At 40.8% G+C, this 22,645-nt stretch overlaps 1 protein-coding gene across 1 annotated transcript in view; it reads left to right on the plus strand.

Annotated features, from left to right (window-relative positions):
* The first annotated feature begins 230 nt into the window (after positions 1 to 230).
* LOC142200854 (ATP-binding cassette sub-family B member 5-like) overlaps positions 231 to 22,645 on the plus strand; it is a 28,159-nt gene continuing 5,744 nt past the window's right edge. Inside the window, exons 1-22 of the mRNA XM_075271497.1 lie at positions 231 to 375; positions 2,806 to 2,863; positions 3,487 to 3,637; positions 5,766 to 5,808; positions 5,890 to 6,081; positions 6,167 to 6,338; positions 7,014 to 7,138; positions 7,233 to 7,407; positions 8,243 to 8,356; positions 9,266 to 9,376; positions 9,514 to 9,639; positions 9,727 to 9,930; positions 11,315 to 11,485; positions 11,620 to 11,781; positions 14,515 to 14,667; positions 16,275 to 16,418; positions 17,275 to 17,391; positions 17,863 to 17,940; positions 18,032 to 18,115; positions 19,483 to 19,686; positions 21,412 to 21,512; positions 22,088 to 22,228. Of these exons, the coding sequence (XP_075127598.1) occupies positions 248 to 375; positions 2,806 to 2,863; positions 3,487 to 3,637; positions 5,766 to 5,808; positions 5,890 to 6,081; positions 6,167 to 6,338; positions 7,014 to 7,138; positions 7,233 to 7,407; positions 8,243 to 8,356; positions 9,266 to 9,376; positions 9,514 to 9,639; positions 9,727 to 9,930; positions 11,315 to 11,485; positions 11,620 to 11,781; positions 14,515 to 14,667; positions 16,275 to 16,418; positions 17,275 to 17,391; positions 17,863 to 17,940; positions 18,032 to 18,115; positions 19,483 to 19,686; positions 21,412 to 21,512; positions 22,088 to 22,228 (2,954 nt within the window). The 5' untranslated portion in view covers positions 231 to 247. The remainder of the gene's footprint in view (positions 376 to 2,805; positions 2,864 to 3,486; positions 3,638 to 5,765; positions 5,809 to 5,889; positions 6,082 to 6,166; positions 6,339 to 7,013; positions 7,139 to 7,232; positions 7,408 to 8,242; positions 8,357 to 9,265; positions 9,377 to 9,513; positions 9,640 to 9,726; positions 9,931 to 11,314; positions 11,486 to 11,619; positions 11,782 to 14,514; positions 14,668 to 16,274; positions 16,419 to 17,274; positions 17,392 to 17,862; positions 17,941 to 18,031; positions 18,116 to 19,482; positions 19,687 to 21,411; positions 21,513 to 22,087; positions 22,229 to 22,645) is intronic.

The raw sequence follows: 22,645 nt of genomic DNA on the forward strand, positions 1-22,645 counted from the left end.
TCAGTATGTCTTTTTTGGAATATGGGATGGAAATCCATGCAAACACGAGGAGAACATACAAACTCCTTGCAGATGGTTTTTTGCCCTTGGCGGGATTTGAACACCAAGACTCCAGTGCTGCAAGGCTGCAGTGCTAACCACTGAGCCACCGTGTGGCCCCCTCAACTAGTCTTTAGCTAACATAAAGCACAATCCAATCTTGAATTACCAATTCTAGATGACAAAATTTTCTGTTTTCTTTCATTCTATGAAGTGGTTTTCCTGGTTGCGCAACTTAATTGGAAACATGGATGAAGTAAAGGATCCTGATGCAAAAATGAGCAATGGTTTTCCTAACACGGAGACTTTACTGGAAGAAGTAAATGAGAGTGGCAGGTACAGTACACGCAGTCTACAACAATTACATTGTGATCCATATATAGTTTGCAGGTTTTAGATTTTGATAACTTCCTGCCGGTTGTCACTACCAACTGTTGACAAAAATAGCTGATCTGCTAAGTTGAATCTTTTTGGGCTGTTGTCAGATGTACTCACTTTCATATTTAGCTAACTACAGATGTACTCTATGAGGTATGTTTGATTTTATTTTGTCCTGTGGTCCAGTGTTGGACTAGCCTACCAAAGTACCAGAAAATTCTCTGTGGTGCCCAGGCTCTAAACCAGGGGTCTCAAACTCGGGGCCCACGGGCCGCATGCGGCCCCCCGAACAATTTTGTGCAGCCCGCACAAGCCTAGGAACGCCGGATCCAAGTTGAATCCGGACGTTTCACCATTTTGCCCACAGGCAGTTTTATATACTGCCGGAAAGCTGACAGTGCGCTGAGTTCAGCACACTGTCGGCTTTCCCGATGTGAGCCCAGTGTGAAGAGCTTACAGTCCGGTACCGTAGCTCTTCTATGGTCAGAAGAGCGTCTCTGACACTCAGGCAGAGACGTCCTTCTTCACAGCCCAGCCAATCGCGCTGTGCTGTGAGAGCCGGGAGGAACGCCCCCTCCCTCCCTGATAATGCTCGTCTATGGACGAGTACTGCGAGCAGAGGGAGGGGGCGTTCCTCCCGGCTCTCACAGCACAGCGCGATTGGCTGGGCTGTGAAGAAGGACGTCTCTGACTGAGTGTCAGAGACGCTCTTCTGACCATAGAAGAGCTACGGTACCGGACCATAAGCTCTTCACACTGGGCCCACATCGGGAAAGCCGACAGTGTGCTGAACTCAGCGCACTGTCAGCTTTCCGGCAGTATATAGAACTGCCTGTGGGCAAAATGGTGGAAGGTCCTCTTTAAACATTGAGGTGGAATGAAGGGGCTCATGACACTGGGGGCAGACGAAGGGAGGGGGGAGAACGACATGACACTGGGGCAGAAATGGAGGGACATGAATCTGGGGGCAGAGATGGGGGGGACATGAAACTGGGGGCAGAAATGGAGGGACATGAATCTGGGGGCAGAGATGGGGGGACATGAATCTGAGGGCAGAGATGGGGGGACATGAATCTGGGGGCAGATGAAGGGTGTATATGTAACTGGGGGAAAGATGGAGGGGGGACATATAGTTTACGGGTGACTGTAGGAGGATTATACAGTGTGGGGGCACATGAAAAATGAATGGGCGGAGTCAACATAAAAGTGGGTGGAGCTAAATTTGCCGCGGTGCGGCCCGCCGACTGGCTGGGATCTTGCTCTGCGGCCCACATGCTGAGTTGAGTTTGAGACCCCTGCTCTAAACAATAGTGGTCCAGCAAAATACACCCAACTTTAAAAGGTACTCTAAATTGTTACCTAGAGGTTGTTCAAAGGTGGGCCTCATTAGTCATTTAATCTGATGGACCCAACAACCCTCAGTACAACACTGGAGAGGGCTATTCGTTGTGTTTCCCAAGTGATATTAGTTTGCCTATTGAAGGTTGACCTGCCGCCCCAGAATCTGTATGCCAATGCCTGACTGTGAAGAGTAGTGCCACATTAGAGAAAGACTAGGTGATGGAGTGTGACGGACAGTCCCATAATGACTTGTATAGTGCGTAACACTGTGATTAGTAAACCACAGCCAACAAAAGGCAAACCTGCTACCAGAGGTAGTGGGCAGTGTGAATGGACCAGCAGAGAGGTGACACAAACAGACGGGCTCTCACTGATCCAGTGCCAAGACTGGGAAGCAAATAATACATTGGACTGTTGTGATAGAGACTATCCAAACTGAGAAGGTCCCGAAGTGCATGTATCAGCATTGTGTTGTAAGGTGTCACAAATAGTCACAAGTGTTAAAAGTGTTAGTAAACAGACAGCCCTGTGTTGCAAATGTAGCACAATGACAGAGGGAGCTGCAAGTGTCAGCGGGTTACTGCTGCCCAAGACAACCATTTGAGAGTTCTTTAACTGTAACCTCATTGCCACATTTAAGAACTCTGTGACCATAACCAACATTTACCAATCTCATCTCATCATTATCCCTGGATAGGGGACCACTCTGACACCAAAGGGCCCAAGTATCTAATATGTAAAGGGGTATACCAATCCACCATATCTAGTGACTCTGTTACAGACCTATATTGCACAAGGTAGATTAGTGCTCAATTCCATATGCATTTTTGTAGATAAAGTCCAGGAGTGGATTTTAAAGGGTGGAAATGTGGATAGGAAAGATTGACTTGTTTTCAACACCGGTCTTCCTATCCACTGCAGTAGCAGAGGACGTACGTTATTTACGAGCTTGTAACTGGCAAAGATTTCAGAGATCATTTATGGCGGTAAATGCAATGTGTGTATATTAAAACATATTTCTCAAGGTGTGCAATGTTTCCTTCCTAGCGATCAAGAAGAAAAGAAAAAAAAAGAAAAAACAAAGGCAGTTGGGCCAATGGAAATTGTAAGTCAGTTTATTTATCACATTTATAAAGTTTTTCAAAAAAATATTCCTGAAATTAATTCTGCAATAAGTTATTATTAACCAGTCACATTGATCATGCTGTCCTACAGGTCTTATGTTATAGAGCGGTAGCAACTGACCAGATTGATGTATAGTATAGAATCCTTATAATTAAGAATAATTAAGAATTTATGTCCTTGTTCTATTGGGCTTGTGATCTGTATAGGCTGACTGAGAGCTACAAGCAGACTCACGCCTCGTTCACATCAGCATTCATATTCCGTCCGGGTGAGTCCGCATGAGGACCCCCAAACGGAATACCGAACGCAACAGCAAGCGCTGTGCAGTGAAAGCACACGGACCCCATTGAGTATAATGGGTCCGTGTGCTTGCCACCAGATCTCTGCAGGGATCATGTGGACAGGAAAGTAGTTCACAATCTACTTCCCTGTCCGGATGAATCGTGTGGGTGTCATGAGGCAAGCACACGGACCCCATTATAGTCTATTAGACCAGAGAACTGGTAGGTATGAGAGTATACAGTGTCTACATGCTTTAGGATGGTCAGGCACTACCAGGATTCCTCTTTTGAGTATTGAGTGTTTTCCCTCTTCTTTTGTTAGTTTCAATATGCGACTCGGCTGGATATTTTCTACATGATCGTTGGATTTCTTGGAGCTGTAGGAAATGGTATCTGCCAACCGCTTATGTTGGTTGTGTTTGGTGAAATGACAGACAGTATTGTATGTTTCAACTCAACCATCAAAAATACAAGTAAGACAAATACTATGATATTTTTCAGTATTACCAAGATATTCACATGTTCTTACACTTTTTTATCATTTAAAAAACAAACAAACACTCAGTCCACCTCGGATTGTAGCTTTCTTGAGATCGGCTGATCATTTGCGATCAACTGTGGAGTAGAAACGCAAACCATATTTTTATCTTCATAATATTCCTTAGTCAGTGGGTTTGACATCTAAATTCCTTTAATGTTCTTGGGGGTCTCTACTGTATATTACACTATGTTCACATCTGCACCATTGTGTCAGTAGTTCTGGTAACAGACACATGGACCACTAGTTTAAACTGAAACCCCCAGACAAAAGTCAGACTTCTATTTTTTGTCCAGCAATTTTTGGTGGTCACTGTGACAAAGTCTCCAGAGACTCCAACGTAGATGTGAATCCAGTCTAAATTGACAAGTGATTGTCTAAAGTAGAGCAGATAACCCCAAGAAACTAGAAATAATGAAGATAGAGATCCAACAGCCCCACCTGAAGACTCAAGACATAAGCAAGGACTACATCTTTTCATTGAAAAACTACATCAGACATCTTCATGAGGAATCTGAACACCATTTCCTTTTATAGATCCATATCCAATGCTTCACTCAAAGGGATTTTTTGGCCCCAAATTCAGGTTTCATACTGATGATCTATCCTTAGGGGATAGCTTGTCATTATGTAATCTGTGGGAGTTCAACACCTGGACTCTGCACAGATCAGATGTTCCAGCAGCTTTCAGGTGCCAGAAGATGCAATGGATGAAGAGGCTGCCCTTATGCAAGTGATAACCGCATTCCCTCCATAGTTGTGATTTCAGGGAATTGCATCGCTACTCCTATTACTTGAATAGAAGAAGCTGACACGCTCTCCCTGTCTTCTACACCAGCTTCTGGAACATGGAGGCTGATGAAACAGCTGATCCGTGCGGGTCCGGGTGTTGGACCGCCACACATCAGATACTGATGACCCACCCTGTGGATAGATCATCATTATAAAAATGCCATTGGGGGGCAAAAACAACCATATAAACAAGTGATAACATCATGGATGACACCATTTACAATTAGACAAAAATTGTGGTCGTTCATAGAAAAAACACTACCATTATCCATGGACTGTGTCTGATATGCTTACAGACTTGTACAGATACCAATGAGTTGAATGGGAGCTCTATAAATCAATTTATGTTAGCTGTCCCCATTGGCAGCAGTGGGCAGCCAGAATTTTATCAATGAAGGTGAAGCCGATAACTTAGATCTCTGTATAAAAATATTATCTGCAAATATTCAAAAATTGGGGAAAAATATCTGTAATGTAAAAACAGGAAAAATCATGAAAAAATTATAAAAATGGAAAAATAGATAATGAAGTTTTTAACTAATGTAGAAACACTATCAGGGGTTTCATGGGAAAGTTATTATCCAAGTGCCTAGACTACGCCCAGACCAGTCGCTGGTTCCTTCCCTCTGCAAAATACAAAGCACTTTTATCACTTACTATATCTTGGAAAATCCCTAATCCCTAATCCCTAACACGTCGGAATAGCCTTAAGAAAGGCTATTCATTTCCTACCTTTAGATGTCTTCTCCATTCCGCCGTTCCGTAGAAATACCGGTTTTCACCGGTATGCAAATGATTTCTCTCACAGCACTGGGGGCGTCCCCAGCGATGCCTCCATCTTCTTCAGGAACGTCCTCTTCATGTGTCTTCTTCCGGCGTAGGCAGTGAAACTTGTAGGCCTCGGGCAGAGCCAACAATTTTTCTTGTGGCCGCAGGCATGCGCAATTGTCGAGGCCTACAAGTTTCACCGCTTACGCCGGAACAATACACAGGAAGATGACGTTCCTGAGGAAGATGGAGGCGTCACTGGAGAGTTCTCTAGCAGCATTGGGGACACCCCCAGTGCTCCGAGAGAAGTCATTTGCATACTGGTGAAAACCGGTATTTCTACGGAATGGCGGCGCGGAGAAGACATCTAAAGGTAGGAGACGAATAGCCTTTCTTAAGGCTATTCCGACGTGTTAGGGACTAAAAATTCCTTCTGAAGGATAAGATTCCTTTAAGTATAAATAACTTAATAAATAACTTTTAATTTTATTTTTGTGCCACAGGTGAATGTGAAAACTCCAAACCATTCCCTGAACAGATGACCGAGTAAGTTTTTAGACCTATTTTTTGGCCACACATTGTTACGAGGGAATAATCGTATCTAATATGATATTATTGTATCACCAGGTTTGCCTTGTACTACGTGGGAATAGGAGCTGCTGTGATCATCTGTGGCTTCCTCCAAGTATCTTTTTGGGTTTTAGCTGCAGCCAGACAGACAAGGAGGATGAGGAAAATGTTTTTCCATTCAGTTTTGTCACAAGATATTAGTTGGTTTGATGTTACCAAGTCTGGAGAACTAAACACTCGCCTTACAGAGTAAGAGAACGTTTGTTCAATACTAGTCTTCAAGAAACCTGTGCATTAGTGTATATGTTACTTACAGCAATCATTGTATTTATAGAGATGTCAACAAGATCAATGATGGAATAGGAGACAAAGTCGGCCATCTTGTACAGAACGTTACATCTACTATAGGAGGATTGGTAATTGGTTTAGTCAAAGGTTGGAAACTTGCCCTGGTCATATTGGCCACAAGTCCCCTGGTAGCAATATCAACTGCACTTTGTTCCAAGGTAAAGCCTTTGATTCTATTTGGGTTTATAATAGCGTAATACAGTAAAGCAAATGTTTAATAATATATTAAATATATGACAGTGGTTTTCACTGATGTGTCACTGAAGCATTGCAGAGAAAATGTCACCTTGGAGATGTTATGGGCAGCATTTGGCAGAGCAAGAAGGGCTGAGTACACTGATATAGTTGTATTGCATTTTACCAATGGCTGCTCCTACTCAATGACTTAGTTATCTGTGCAGATATCTTTGTACGTACTATTACACATGGAAGGCTCTAAGTAAAACCAACTCATGAAAGATCCTCTTTAACCAGAGGCCATATGATCAATCAATCAATCAATCAATCTTTGCATAGTGCAGTGAGAGAGGACAGAAGTCTGTGCGCGCTGCCTCCCCTATTGCCATTTCAGCTCTCTATGACGTCACCGTCTCTGCTTTACTCTTGCTGCAGGTCCATAGAGTATAATGGAATAATTTGGTCACATCACTGAGATTCAAGACATCAGGACATCTAGGTCCTAGATAGATAGATAGATAGATAGATAGATAGATAGATAGATAGATAGATAGAATTAAAATGTGGTGCGGTCCCTATTGGGACTTACTCCATCATCTCATGCACATTGTCTGCTGATTATTCTAGTCCTAATCACTTTGTATCACTTGTTTTAGATGATGGTGTCACTGACTAGTAAGGAACTGTCAGCTTATGCAAAAGCTGGAGCTGTAGCCGAGGAAGTTCTTTCCTCAATACGGACCGTGGTTGCTTTTGGTGGACAGGAGAAAGAAATACAAAGGTACGGCTGTCACTTATGGACACATATACAGTATATAACTTTTCAGAAAAATAAAGTATTGTTTTATTTAAATACTGTGTTTTTGTGTTTTCAGATACACAAATAATTTGGGTGAAGCCAAAAATATTGGAATAAAAAAGGCCATTGCTTCTCAGTTGGCTGTCGGCTTTATGTACTTTATTATTTATTCCTCTTATGCACTTGGATTTTGGTATGGATCAGTCTTAATATTGGGAAATAATGGATATACCATTGGAGATGTTCTTGTGGTGAGTCTACAAAATCAATAAAAGAAGAGAATTTTTTTGGCAGATTACAAAAATTATTGTAGTTTTGGACAACTAAAGTGCCTCAGTCAATAACAAAAAAGTATCCTTGTAAATGTCACTAAGTTTTACATAAGCTTTACATAAATGAACAGCATATATGAACAGAAGAAACTTTTGGCTACAGCAACATGGACAGTAATCAGAGGTATCAGATTGCAGAAAAGTCTTAGGAAAGGAGAGGGGGAGGAGTAAGTAGATACTGAGACAGTGAGTAGAAACAGAGGCAGAGGCTGCTGAATCCAAATAGAAAGTTTCTATCTTACCCCAAGTGCTTTGTTCACATCAGTATAGGTCAGTACTTCCCTATAATGATATTCATGATTCTGAGAGAGCAGATTCCCCTCTACTTTTTTTTTTTTTTTCTTTTTAAATGTAGATTGTGAGCCCCATATAGAGCTCACAATGTACATTTTTCCCTATCAGTATGTCTTTTTTTTTTGGAATATGGGATGGAAATCCATGCAAACACGGGGAGAACATACAAACTCCTTGCAGATGGTTTTTTGCCCTTGGCGGGATTTGAACACCAGGACTCCAGCGCTGCAAGGCTGCACGGCTAATCACTGAGCCACCGTGTGGCCCCTTCCCCTCTACTTTCTGTGTGCAGTGTTTGGAAGATATGATTGTAGCTAGTTTCTACTGCTACATAAAGCAAACTATAGACAGTGTTACCCTTATACATACATTCTTATGGAAAGTTTATTAGGTTTGTTTTAACAGCATTCTGTGATTAAATTATTTACATAGTGTTTTTATATTTTAACGTCTCTTTTAGGTCTTATTCAGTATTGTCCTTAGCAGTTTCTGTGTTGGACAAGCTGCTTCTCATCTTGATGCTTTCTCAGTGGCAAGAGGAGCTGCTTATAACATATTCCATACTATTGACCAGGTAAAGCATGGGGCATTTTACTTTCACACAAAACTTTCCTGTTGTATCAAGATTTGGCTATTTGGGACTTTGTTACTGAAAGATCACAAAATCTCCTTAAAACCATTTATACTTATTGCCAGTATATTTACAGCTTTAAGGGTACTAAGAAACTATTGTTCTCATTATCTTATATAAATTGTAAATTAATTTCTTAAAAGGTTATTCCAGAAATAGTTTTCACCTATGTATTGGATGGCTAATACATGCTATATTGCTAGGCTGCCACAAATCATCAGAATTGGGAACCATGGCAATCAGCCTTAGAACCACAGCAAGTCTATGACACTAACAGAAATAGCTCCATCCACCAAACTAGCATTACCACCTATGCAGTGGTTGATCCATGACTGTTCATACTTAGGGGGCGTTCATACTACCGTCTGTGCCCGACAGGTAGTGTCCGCCCCTAGTGTCCGCTCAAAATCTGGCACGGACATTAGGAGCGGACACTAGCTGTGTCCGTGACACCTGTCATTTATTTAAATGGCGATCGGGTGCGTTCATTTGCACTCCGTGCCCTTCCTTCACTGTCCGCTTGTAAAGATGTCCGACTTTTCAAGCGGACAGAAAACCCCGACAGGGTTAAAGGTTTTTTCTGTCCGCTTGAAAAGTCGGACATCTTTACTTGAAGTGAAGGAAGGGCACGGAGTGCAAATGAACGCACCCGATTGCCATTTAAATAAATGACAGGTGTCACGGACACAGCTAGTGTCCGCTCCTAATGTCCGTGCCAGATTTTGAACGGACACTAGGGGCGGACACTACCTGTCGGACACTGACGGTAGTGTGAACGCCCCCTTACATTTTATTTTTTATTATTTACTATAGCTAATTTTTGTCTGTATATTTTCTTTACCATAACCATAGACATCTGCAATAAACAGTTTCTCATCGGAGGGGTACAAGCCTGATAATATAAAAGGAAATATTGAATTTCAGAACGTACATTTTTGTTATCCCTCAAGACCAAAAATCCCGGTAAATCCTATGTTATACTTTCGCTCTATGTTCTCTTATTATACTTTATATTATATATTATATATATATGTTTTTGTGTTTATGTGTAATCTTATATTTGAGACTATAGACAATAAACTCTTCTCTGTTAACTTAAGGTTCTAAGAGGACTTAATCTAAAGGTGAAGCCTGGACAGACGGTGGCTCTGGTGGGGCAAAGTGGATGCGGTAAAAGCACCACAGTGCAGCTCCTACAGAGAATGTATGATCCACAAGAAGGAATGGTAAAGATAGTTCTTTTTTTTCTTGAAACTTCAGAAATGTGTTTGCTTTTTTTATAGGTTTGAGTTATTTTCTTGGTTTATTTTTAGTTAACAGTTGATGGTCATGATATAAGATCTTTGAATGTAAGACACTACAGAGAGATGATCGGTGTGGTCAGCCAAGAGCCCGTCCTGTTTGCAACATCCATTAAGAACAATATCAAATATGGGAGACTAGACGTGACAGATGAAGAAATAGAGACTGCAGCTAAGGAAGCCAATGCCTATGACTTTATTATGGCCCTGCCGGATGTAAGTATATGAAGTCTCTGTGGCATTAGCCAGAAATTGTTGCTACAAAGGACCATTTTCAGTAACACAAATCTATGAGTAGTGTCAAAGGGGTCTGAGCCCTCTATAGAGTCCCTTCACACAGGAAATCAGTGGTGATCCAAAATCTCAGCCTTCTATTAACATTATATGATTTTTCCATTTTCTTTTTAACAAGGTTTCCTCATATTTAAAGAGAACCTTTCATCACCTCCACCAACTCCAGCGCTTAGTATGTGACAATAGTTGCTGCTCTACTGATTCAGCACAGTTGGAATCTTTTCTCTAGCCCCGGCTGTTCCTGAGAAACAAGCACAGTTATTTTTGGTGCCTGATATGCTATATATGCTCTGTGAGATCAGGTGGGCGGTGCCAGGCAGGAGGTGCGATTCAGAGCTCCAATCAGAGGCAGCCAGTGTCAGAGCTCAGAATCACACCCCTTGCCTGCTCCTGCCTGACACCGCCCTCCTGACAGTACAGAGACTAAATAGCATATCAGGCACCAAAACTAACTGCATTGATTGCTTGTGAATGGTGGGGGCTAGAGAAAAAAATTCCAACTGTGCCAGAATCAGAAGAGCAGAATCTATTAAATAATTCAAAGCCCTGGACATGGCAGAGGTGGTGAAAGTTCCTCTTTAATAGTTATTCTTAAGTTTACAGCTGTTAAAATACTACATAAGTTAGAAATAAATTAGCCAAAGGGCATTGACTTTATAAAATGGCAAGAAATATTCTTAAAAAAACAGTGATTTTAGCCTTAAAGCGACTCACAATAGAAAATCTACTATAAATACATAAAACATAGTTGAAATACCTGGTAAATCACTGCAACTCTTAGCTGGTTCTTCCAAGATCAGGGAGTGTCTCAGACTATGAAAGCAAACCGTGCATTGAGTAGTCTGAGAAGTTAGTGGCCAATTTATAGAAGTGAAGTAGGTGTTAAGATCAACTATTGACAGGGTCACTCTCTCTCCATGCATTACATGAACATCCTTTCTATTTCAATGGAGACCATTCAATGGTTTATTTCCACTGAAGCAGTACTGTAGAGGAAGTTTCCCCTATATTTGACAGCCATTTTTTAGGACTCCCAGCAGTGAGAAATAACCAAAACGAGGTCAGACACACCCATAAATGAACAAGGCAATATACAGTAATAGTCAGTACTGCAAACAATGTGAACTAGCACCAAGAACATCAGTGCTATTTCCTACTGTATATAAAATACTGTTGTGTGCATGAGGCCTGAAGCATAGCAGATGCCAGTATTAAAGGATATTACAACGAATAAGCTATGAGTAAACTACTATATATGTGTGAAACGGTTAGCTCATATTTTCCATAATTTTTGTCTTTTATTTAGAAATTTGAAACTCTTGTCGGGGAGAGAGGAGCTCAGTTGAGCGGTGGCCAAAAGCAGAGAATAGCAATAGCCAGAGCCTTGGTACGAAACCCTAAAATCCTCCTGCTGGATGAGGCCACCTCTGCCCTGGACACTGCCAGTGAGTCCATTGTTCAGGCTGCTCTAGATAAGGTAAATTAGTTCATGTGTTATCTGATAAGATGTCCAAAGGTCAAAGGATCCTCGTGATTCGTGAACTTCTTGTATGATTATTACACCAATTTAATGTTTATCATCTGATAAGTTTATTGAAACTTTATTTTCAGGCCATCGAAGGACGTACTACAATTGTTATCGCGCACCGTCTGAGCACCGTGTGGACCGCAGATGTGATTGTTGTGGTAGAGAATGGCAGTGTAGCTGAGCAAGGAACACACACTGAATTAATGGAGAAAAAGGGAATATATTATTCACTTGCAACAGCACAGGTATGTAATTACCGTATTTTTCAGACCATAAGACGCACTAAGGTTTTAGAGGAGGAAAATAGGGAAAAAAAAAATTTAAGGAAAAAAAATTGGTGAAATATTTAATAACCTAATAATATAATATTTCACCAATGTAAATAGAACCGGGGGCTTTCGGACACAGGGATACCAAATGTGTATGTGTTTCACAGTAATGTTTTTGTTTTATATGTATTGTAGGGCTATGGGGGTGATTTGAACATATCTATCTAATCTATCCTATCTATCTATCTATCTATCTATCTATCTATCTATCTATCTATCTATCTATCTATCTATCTATCTGTCTGTCTGTCTGTCTGTCTGTCTGTCTGTCTATCTATCTATCTATTCTATCTAATCTCATCCATGGATGGAAAGAGACACCCTGCAGTGAAGCTATGCAAGAAGAGAAAAAGGGGCGGGCCAGACGGGTGAAGGAGGTGTGGTTTTCTAAGCAAACTTGAAAACACACCTCTTTCTCCTGTCTGGCTCGTCCCTCCTTCACTGCCTCTCAGATCTTGCTTCTGCAATGAAGCCACACAGGCAGGGAAGTAGGGGCGGGCCAGACGGGTGAAGGAGGCGTGGTTTCAAGCTTGCCGAGAAAACCACGCCTCCTCCTCCCGTTTGGCCCGCCCCTCCTTCCCTGTCTGTGTGGTTTCATTGCCGGAGCCAGATCTGAGAGGCAGTGAAGGAGGGACGAGCCAGACGGGAGAAGGAGGCGTGGTTTTCTCTGCAAGCTTGAAACCACGCTTCCTTCACCTGTCTGGCCCGCCCTTACTTCCCTGCCTCTCAGATCTCGCTCCTGCAAAGACGCGACACAGACAGGGAAGGAGGGGCAGAGCAGGCAGGCACCGTGCTGCTCTTCTTTTCATTCGCACAGACGGGACACAGACGCTGTGCACGCTGCATTCGGACTATAAGACGCACACACATTTTCCTCCCATATTGGGAGGAAAAAAAGTGCGTCTTATAGTCCGAAAAATACGGTATATTACAATATAAAAAATCTAATCATATCAATTCATTTTCTGTCTAGAAATTAATACTTATAATTGTATTTTACCATCAAGTCTTGGTAAACCCAACAAGTGGTGTTTTTAGGAGCAATCCATCATAGATCCACATATAGATTTTACCCCAGGCAAGGTCAAGTCCACAAATATGTACGTAGATTTTAAGCTGCTGTATTTATGTCCAAAAGGCGTGGATACAGCTTAATCCATGAAAGGAGGATTAGTTTGATAGTATCAGATGCACACACCATCTGGGGAGGTACAGACACATCTTCATAAATCTGTTCTTACTAGCGTTCGAGTTTCTGTTCTTCGGATCCATCTGTAGACCTTAAATAGCGGTTACCCCAGGAAGCCCGTGGACCCCAAAGACTATAACGGGATCTGCCCGGTTTCTGCCCAAAATCGTCGAAGATAAAAGTTCTGCTTGCAGAACTTTTCTCTCTGAATATTTTAAGTGGAACGGGAGATGGAGTCCTGAAATGAAATACGAAGTACCTAATGATGCACACAACACATTTTTGGGCCTGAAGACCCCAGTTTCCCTATAAAGGTAGAGAACTGGAAAGCTAATATCCGCGCTCACTGGTAGGTCTTGAATAATGGCAGGAAAATCAAATGTAGTGGTAGGAAGTAGGTTCTTTTTATTATAAAAACAATTAAAGGCACGACGCATTTCGGACCACCACGGGTCCTTTCTCAAGTGCAGATGTAGCTTTAGCTGATGATTCTTAATCCTCGTCACCAATTGTAGTGTAGTGAGGATGCAGTTCTTCTGGAATCAGAAGATGCACACAACACATTTTTGGGCCTGAAGACCCCAGTTTCCCTATAAAGAGATGAAAGAACAAAAGATCTGTTCTGTTCTATATGTTTGCGTAAAGTGCTCAACAAACTGGAACATTCTTTCTTAATCACTTTCCTCGGGAAGGCAGAAATTCCTTATAAGTTTGCCTTTATCTTGGGGCCACACTTAAGGCAAACTGTATGAGAGCCACCAGTTGAGTGTCACTAACCTAACACATAGAAACTACAGGGTAGTTAAAGATATGATTCCAAAGTCCTATAGCATGATCAGTTCCCGCCTTGTGTGCTATGTTCAAGTTCTCACGTTATGCCCTGAGTCATAAACTGGAAAATGCTGACAATGAATTTTTACTGTATTCTTATAGGATTTCCACAATAAATCCTTTAAATACTATTTGTAATGTTTTAACCACACTTTTGTTAGTGCTAGATTCACACCTGTGTTCGGATTTCCGTTCATGGGATCTGCTTGGGGACTCCATGAATGGAAACCTAATCCGCTAATGAAGTCCGCCTGGTTTCGCATAAAAAAGGTGGAAAAATTCAAAGAGAAAAGCGCTGCTTGCTGTTTTTTCTCTGCAAAGGGGAATGGAATCCTCAGGCAAAGACTGAGCACAAGTGTGAACCTAGACTTAGCCATTTATGAATTCTTTCATCTGTATCTCATACTTACGTATACAAATCTAAGCAATTGTAAAATATTGATATTGTAAGAGAAAAACAAAAGAATGATAAAAACAGCCACCAGTTTGTCCTAAAAAACTAATACTAATACATTGTTTAATAAATGTAACTCATCCAGGGTCTGTTTGACTATATACAGTATACGGACCTGGTAGAAAGAACCTTGTAAATTAATATTGTCTCCTGCAATTTTTGTATTTCATTTCAGACTATACAAGCAGCAGAAGACACCGGAGAAAATCAAGACACAACAGAGGGCAAACCACCTCTAATACAGAGATTGTATTCTAACTTGTCCAGTGGGAAATTTTCAGTATCAGACCAAGGAGATGAAGAAAACAAGGAAGAGGAAACTGAAGAGGTAAAGACATAGGATGAGTTGTAGCTGAGAAATGTACTAATAATGTAACAGACTTACATTGGTTTTTCAATTTACCAATATCCTCAAATTTCTGTAACTCAGTTCAAATATTTTTAGGTTTGAATTTTTTTTCTCAAATAATAACTTCAGTGTTAAAGAGGACCTTTCACGTCCTCATAGATATGTAGTATTACTGCTAGAAAGACAACGGTGCACTGAATTCAGTACACTGTTGGCTTTCCCGGTGTGAGCCCTGATACTGGAGATATCAGTGCCATTGATTTTGTCATTAATACACTGTCTACCAATAAGTATTTGGCACCTGTGGTAGAATAGAAAAACACCATTTCTTCATATCCAATAGTTGGTAGAACCAGCAGATGCTTCCTTACAGATGATATTGATCGACACAATACTCCCGGATGCCTGGTGACACTCCTGGTGTATGTGCGCCATCGGTTGGGTGCGGTTTCTCTGGCCAGCACTCGTTGGTCTCTAGTATCTCCCAGTTTCGGAGGTCTGCCGACTCGGGGCACATTCCGACAATCACCGTTCACCTTCCACTACGTAATCACATAGGCCACTGTAGTTTTTTGGTAATTCAGTTCGCTTGCTATGTCCCTTAGGGATCGACCATTTTTGTGGTACCCCACAATTACCCCTTTCTCAAAATCGAGCAACTCTGCACTTCGTGGCATCTTGCATGCGACTAATGCCAATGTTGTTTCCTATTTAAGGCATGGCGTACATCACGACCGCAGATATCTTCATTTGCATGAGTGTCCAAATACTTATTGGTAGATGGTGTATTTCCCCACTGTCAGAAGTGCAGGTCTTACAGCTCAATATCATTCCTGGGCTGTTAGAAACACCCCCACCCTCCCCCGACAGTACTCTTCCATATACTTGTACTGTTTAGGGGGGTGTTCCTCACAGCCTAGGGATGATGCTGAGCTGTAAGACTCGCCCTTCTGACAGTGGGGAGATATTGGTGTTGACAGGCTTTCTAGCAGTATATAATACCGCACATCTATGAGGACATGAAAGGTCCTCTTTAAAAAAAAACATATTTGCATTTCAGAGTCAAAAAAGATTATTTTATTTGTAGTTCATTGAAATGAAACAATTCTGAATATTAACTAAAAGCTTTCTTATTCGGATCATTGTGTCCCAGTGGTTACAGACTACAAACAAGCTGCATAGTCTGATCCTGCTGTTATATGATTCTCGGCTTCCTCATTATTACTGACCTACAGATCAAAGTAGAAGGCAGATAGAGGGAAAGACAAATGACTACAGGGTCAAGTTTACAGCCATAGAAATACATAGATCTGCTGTATACACATAATAGCTCAGTTTTTATTATTTTTTTTACCAAACCTATCTACTTTTTTGGGTGCATTGGAGCAATAATATCATTTCTCCAGTCTCTTTTAATATTAAAGTATTACTTTTTCTCCATAGTATGTCATATAAAGATAATAGCGCAGTTCTTGTATGGACATTGGATGCTTTGCAGGCAATTGTCTACCAAAAGTAGCTAATTTGGCAAACGGCAACTATTATCACAAGTGCTAATTATTATTTCTTCTTCTTCTTCTCTACAGCAAAAGCTTCCAAACATTTCATTTTTCAGTATATTAAAACTGAATAAATCAGAGTGGCCGTATATTTTACTTGGAACTCTTTCCGCAATTGTTAATGGCGGCGCTCACCCAGCTTTCAGTGTACTATTTGCGAAAGTTATAGCTGTAAGTATATGATGGCATGGATAAACTATCTAAATTTCTATTAAGTTTTTACATGTTTTGCCATGATTTTCATGTAAATCATGGAAAAAAACACAATATTCATACAACATGTTGACAAAGCCTTTTACTAGATTTCTGAATTATTATTTCTAAAAATGTTAACTGGTTAAAAATAAATGTTATGTATGTCAGTTTTAATATAAAGGGTATACTCATCTTGGTATCCATAGGATATGCCATAAACCCCTGATAGATACAGGTTTCAGAGGTGGGTCTTGCATCTATCTCAAGAACATGGTTCACATGACCCTTGTTATTGGCCGCAGTGAACAGAAAGATGGCCGCAAGTCTTTCTATTCACTTGTACAAGAGATCCAAAAGATGCTGAACAGATAGGCTCAATGTTTAAAGGGTGGGATCTGAATCTTTCAGGCTTTGTGGCATATAGGTTGATGGCTAATGAGCAACCAGTGATCAATCAACCAACATAGTGCACATGTTAGTCCATATTAACCATTACAGTCATTCATACTGGCCATACATGTTCGGACACCCAAGGGAAAGGACCAATGATCCTTCTGGGAAAATTCTGTGGACAATCCTTCACAGAATGATTGTATGTGGACTAAAAGATTAGACATTGCCAACGTCTTGTCAGATGTTTCCATCATTTTTGTTAAAATCAGCCATTTCCATAAACTGTTGATTTATCAACATGGCCGTCTTGTATCCAAACCATAGAAGCAGGACTGGAAACATGAACAAAGTATCAGTTATAATTGGTAATCTGTAATCTGGAACTGTCCTCGGATCTATGACCAAACATCATTTTAATAGAACTATTTCCTTTTCACAGATTTTTGGGGCTTATTCTATTGAAACACAAAAGGATCTAATACAAAGCGAAATAAATATTTACTCCATTATAGTTACGGTTATTGGTGTGGTTTCCTTCTTCACATATTTCATGCAGGTGAGTTACCTTTAATGTCTACATATAATATGGATTTTATGCAGATCTTAATCTTTAGGGCTATGCACATGACAGCATTAGTCAGCTGCGACTGCCAGGATAAACCAAATCCAGTAACCATGTAATAAATGGCCAATCATATAAGAGATCTAAAGGTCCGCATGGAGCAGACTGTATTGAGGCTCATAGTGGGGATAGCTTGAGCAGTGATACTGTTCTAATACTAAATTAATATTATATGTGAATTTCATACCAAGTTACTAATTTATTGATCTGGAACCTTTGTGTCGCATAGCATTACATCATAGCATTACATACATTACATAGCATTACATCATAGCATTACATTTATTAAGCCCCTGGCTTAATAAACATGTCGAGTTCTTGTTATCAATTGATACCATTGTCTGTACTGTTTGCTATGTATTTTCCTGTATATGGTACTTATCAGGTCCTGTTTTTTTGTGTTAGGGCTTCATGTTTGGAAGATCAGGGGAGGTCCTCACCATGCGACTGAGACAAATGGCATTTAAGTCTATGCTGCGTCAGGTTAGTATGGAAATGAATGGTACCTATTGTTGTGAGTCTTACTTTTTTCTGCAGTTCTTATGAATATTTTATGTCTGTTCTATGTCTAAAGGAAATGTCATGGTTCGATGACAAGAAAAACAATACTGGAGCTTTAACTACTAGACTTGCCACTGACGCTTCCCAGATACAGACTGTAAGTACATATTAGTTTTTATTACAAATTATTGTCTCTTTCATAAACTTTCAAAAGTATCTTTAAAAGTTTGGAATTAGTGTCAGCCGAGACCTTAACTTAATAATAAAAGTTAGATAAGACCTCAAGTGTTACAACCACTTGTAGGGATTGTCCCATTGTCTGAAGTATAACTTCAGTGACCCCTATGTAAGTCGGTATCTACAGGGGATGACTTCCTCTGGTTTTTAGCTCCGGTAAGCCTATGATATGTGACTTCAGTGCCTACAGGTAGTCTGAGACATCCCACTATCCCATCACTGGTTCAGGCTCCAGCAGCAAAGGAAGTGTCTCAGACTACCTCATGCTAGTAGAGATCCTTCAAAACACTACAAAATCTGTAACAAAGTTCCCCAGCTGCCATATGCCACTTATAATACCGGTGTCTTTTTATGTGGGTCCTTTAGGTCCACAGAGGGACTAAGATCTGAATGCAACTGCTGCCAGGTTCTGATTGGCCCACAGTGTGGCAGATTAATCTCCCAGTGGGCCCTTGATCCAGGGTTGGCTAGTGGCCCCTGCATGACACATTACACTCACTGCACTAAAAACAAATAGGCAGCATAAAACATTGAATGCAGTCTATGTGCCTATATGATAAACTGGCTAAAATATTTACTAAAGTACCCAGTTTATTATATGTAGGTGCATTTGGTGGCCGAGATGACAAATAGGCACAGAGGTCCAATTTTGGGTCCAATCTCCTTACCCTCACTCCTTTCAAGGCCCCATGACCAAATATCTTGCTCACAGAACTAAGGGGGCCTTAGTCTGAGGCAAGAGCGATACAACAGTCTCATAAGAGGGCCACAGAACAGAAATCAAAGGCCCAAGGTTAGGGATAGGTAGAGGGCTAATACTAGTACATCATTCCAGTTGTCTGAATTTGTTAATGGGATGCATGGTATATTTGTATCTAGCTCTTAGTGGGTCCCCAGAATGAATTCTGTTGTTGGGCCATAGGCACCCAGTCTGACACTACAGTCTGCTACCTTTGCGCTCTGTATCCCTGTCCTTTGTTATATGATGTTCTTTCATAATTTCTATGAATATGTGGATACTCCTGCCAAGAATATCCCAAATCTACTGACTGCAGGAAAGTTTATGTGAAACCTTTTTAGTGCTTTGTACATTGATACAAAGCCTTTATGATCTCTTTGGGTCATGGTAAAAAGTAGATTTACAAGTCAATAAATGACATGACAGATTTTGATTTGTGGCTGCAGACAAGGTTATCACATACAGAATATGACCACCACCTATTAAGGCCGGGATGGGATTTATGTGTGATTTTGGATTTTATTATATATCAATTCAATGTTATTCAGGCAACTGGATCCAGACTTGGGCTGATCGCTGAAAACTTTTCCACAATGGGAACAGGTATCATCCTCTCTTTAGTTTTTGGATGGGAATTGGCATTACTGATTATAGTCCTGACTCCTATTCTGGTGATCACTGGACTCCTGGAGACTCGAGCACTGGTCGGCTTCGCTAATCGAGATAAAAAACAACTTCAATATGCCGGAAAGGTAATTATTCTGTCCTATTTTACTGCATGTAAAGTACAAGATAGAAATATTTGTGTATAAGGGTCAAGACGTTTTACGGTTATTTGTGTAACACTGGATGGCATTCCCTCCACTCATGATAAAGCATTATTGCCTTATTATTTAGGAAAAGCCACAAAACTCATAGTCCTTATCCATAGATAGTAGAGAAGAGCGAACAGTGAAATATTCGAGATTCAATATTCGTTTCGAGTAGAGCCTCAATATTCGACTACTCGATCGAATATAGAATCCCATTATAGTCTATGGGAAAAAATGCTCGTTTCAGGGGAAACCACTATTCAACTAAAGGAGAGTCACCAAGTCCACGAGTAGATGGAGGAGAGTGTTTAGGAGGAGTGCCGTGCAGTTAAAGCGCACGGACCCCATTATAGTCTATGGGGTCCGTGTGCTTTAACTGCACAGCGCTTGCAGTTGCGCTGATAAAAAGTCCACTCCTTCGTAACAGCAAGCTGCCAGCTCTCTTCCGACTAGCAAGGACGAGCCTGCTGCAGAACCAGCGTTGATTTGCAGCAGGCTCGTCTTTGCTAGTCGGGAGAGCTGGCAGCTTGCTGTTATGAGGGAGCTGACTTTTTCTCATAGGAATGCATTGACGAGTGTTGATTGGCCAGTGTACAGCATTCGGCCACTCAAAGCTGGTTCTGCTGGAGGCTCGTCTGTGAGGAGGTGGAGTCTAAGATCGGACCACAGCAGTCTCCTTTGTGGTCCGATCTTAGACCCCGCCTCCTCACAGACGAGCCTTTGGCAGAAACAGCGTTGATTGGCCGAATGCTGTACACTGACCAATCAACGCTGGTCAATTCATTCCTATGAGAAAAAGTCAGCTCCCTTGTAACAGCAAGCTGCCAGCTCTCCTGACTAGCAAGGACGAGCCTGCTGCAGAACCAGCGCTGATTTGCCAAATGCTATACACTGTATAGCATTCAGCAAATCAACGCTGGTTCTGAATTGAATATTTACTGCGAATAGCTAGTAGTATTCGATCGAGTACGAATATTTCGAATACCGTAGTATTCAATCGAATACCTACTCGATTGAATTCTACTCGCTCATTTCTAATAGATAGCAAAAAATCTTATTTATTGATAGCTATGGACTACCAACCCTATGTAGTCTAACCTGGCAGTCCTGTGTTACTCCACTTCCTCTCCTAGCACTTTCTGCAGTAGAAAAATGAAGACAACACATGACTGAGAAAATAGACAAAAATAGTATTTTTCTTATCTGTAAAAAAGGGAATTCTTTTTTAAAAAAAAATCAAGAATACTCTGAGAGTTAATGTCTACATCTCTGATGGTTTAGGGCTGTGTAGGAATTTATGTTTGTATAGCTTATAGTCCCCCAAGTGCTTCATTCCAGAAACGCAACCCTTATTCACTAGTCCAGGGATAGGCAAACTTCTGCATACTTGCTCTTCTGTTTTTGGAACTACTATGGAAGTGAATAGAGCATGTTGGGAGTTGTAGTTTCACAACAGTTGGAGAGACGAAGGTTGCTGACCCCTGGTCTAGTCAGTCATTAGACTCACTGGTCACGTGTCCAAAACTTATGACGTATGAGCTTATGAAAACACAGACCAGGATAGACTTGCAGCAGTACATCATTGACATGTATGTTTTATTAATCAAGTCCCAATTTCAATAACATAGCAAATGTCAATATGTTATATCTTATTGAATTTAATAGATTGCAACTGAAGCAGTGGATAACATCCGAACAGTAGCGTCACTGACTAGAGAGACGACCTTTGAAGAAATGTATAGTGAAAGCTTACAGAAACCATACAGGTCAGAATTATTTCCCTTTACTTTCATCATCTCATTAAAATGTGTCTGGTCTTAAAACTCAAAAATAATTTATCGAAGGGTTGTCTAGGGGTCTTTAAAGAAATACTTTAAAAAAGGGAAAAAAAATCCGTATTAAATTGAATATTTGTGTAGTATAATGGTTCTCAATAATTTACAGCTTTATTGTGAAGTTATATGCTCTCATCTGGAGCACTGAGCAGCTCTCTGTTGCTTTGACGCACACAGTCATTCCACTATACAAATAAGACCACATTATTAATGCAAATGTGTGAGGGTTTGATCGAGGATTTAATAGGCTTGCATTGTGAGTTTGACCTCCTGTTCATACAAGAAACACAGGAGCAGAAAGGAGATCAATGCTTCAAAGGGGAGCATATAACTTGACAATAAAGCCTTTTCACTGGCACAAAGAATTAGTAAAGTGCTTCTTTAAGATCTAATCCATTTACATAAAAGCTATTTTCAGCTGAATCTGCCAACATTTCTTTATGTAGGGATCTCCCAACTATTCCACATTCTCACTTTTTAACTTTACTTTTTTTTTTTTTTTACAGGAATTCTCAGACCAAAGCACAGATATACGGGATCTGTTTTGCATTTAGCCAGTCATTCATACATTTCACTTATGCTGCAAGCTATCGCTTTGGGGCTTATATGATTGAAATTGGAAGGATGACCCCAGAAGAAGTATTTCTGTAAGTAGTATTATTTGTATGAGTATTACATAAAAAGACAAGAGGCCAATGAATCCCACTCCTGTCTCGCATTGCCATAAGGTGCAGAATTCCCAAGAGGTTCACTGGCCATGAAATAAAAATGAAATGGGAAAGTTATATAAGTCATTATTAAAGAAGATGACCCGGGAGAATGAATTTAAATACCTGGTCTCAGGGATGCTAATAATGGACCCAGTTGTTCTTGCAACATCAGTACCCCTGGGTCATGTGAGCCAAGGCAGTTTTAGGCCTCTTGGATTTCTCCACCGCCCTCCTTCCTCGATCTTCCATGTAATTAATTAATTACCTGTGAGATCGGATAATGAGGGGGCGAAGTAACCCAGGGGGTCACACGCTGCCTCGGATCACCTGGACGCCACCAGAATCCCCGGGTCC

The sequence above is a fragment of the Leptodactylus fuscus genome, chromosome 4, assembly GCF_031893055.1.
Source record: "Leptodactylus fuscus isolate aLepFus1 chromosome 4, aLepFus1.hap2, whole genome shotgun sequence".
NCBI classification, from domain to species: domain Eukaryota; kingdom Metazoa; phylum Chordata; class Amphibia; order Anura; family Leptodactylidae; genus Leptodactylus; species Leptodactylus fuscus.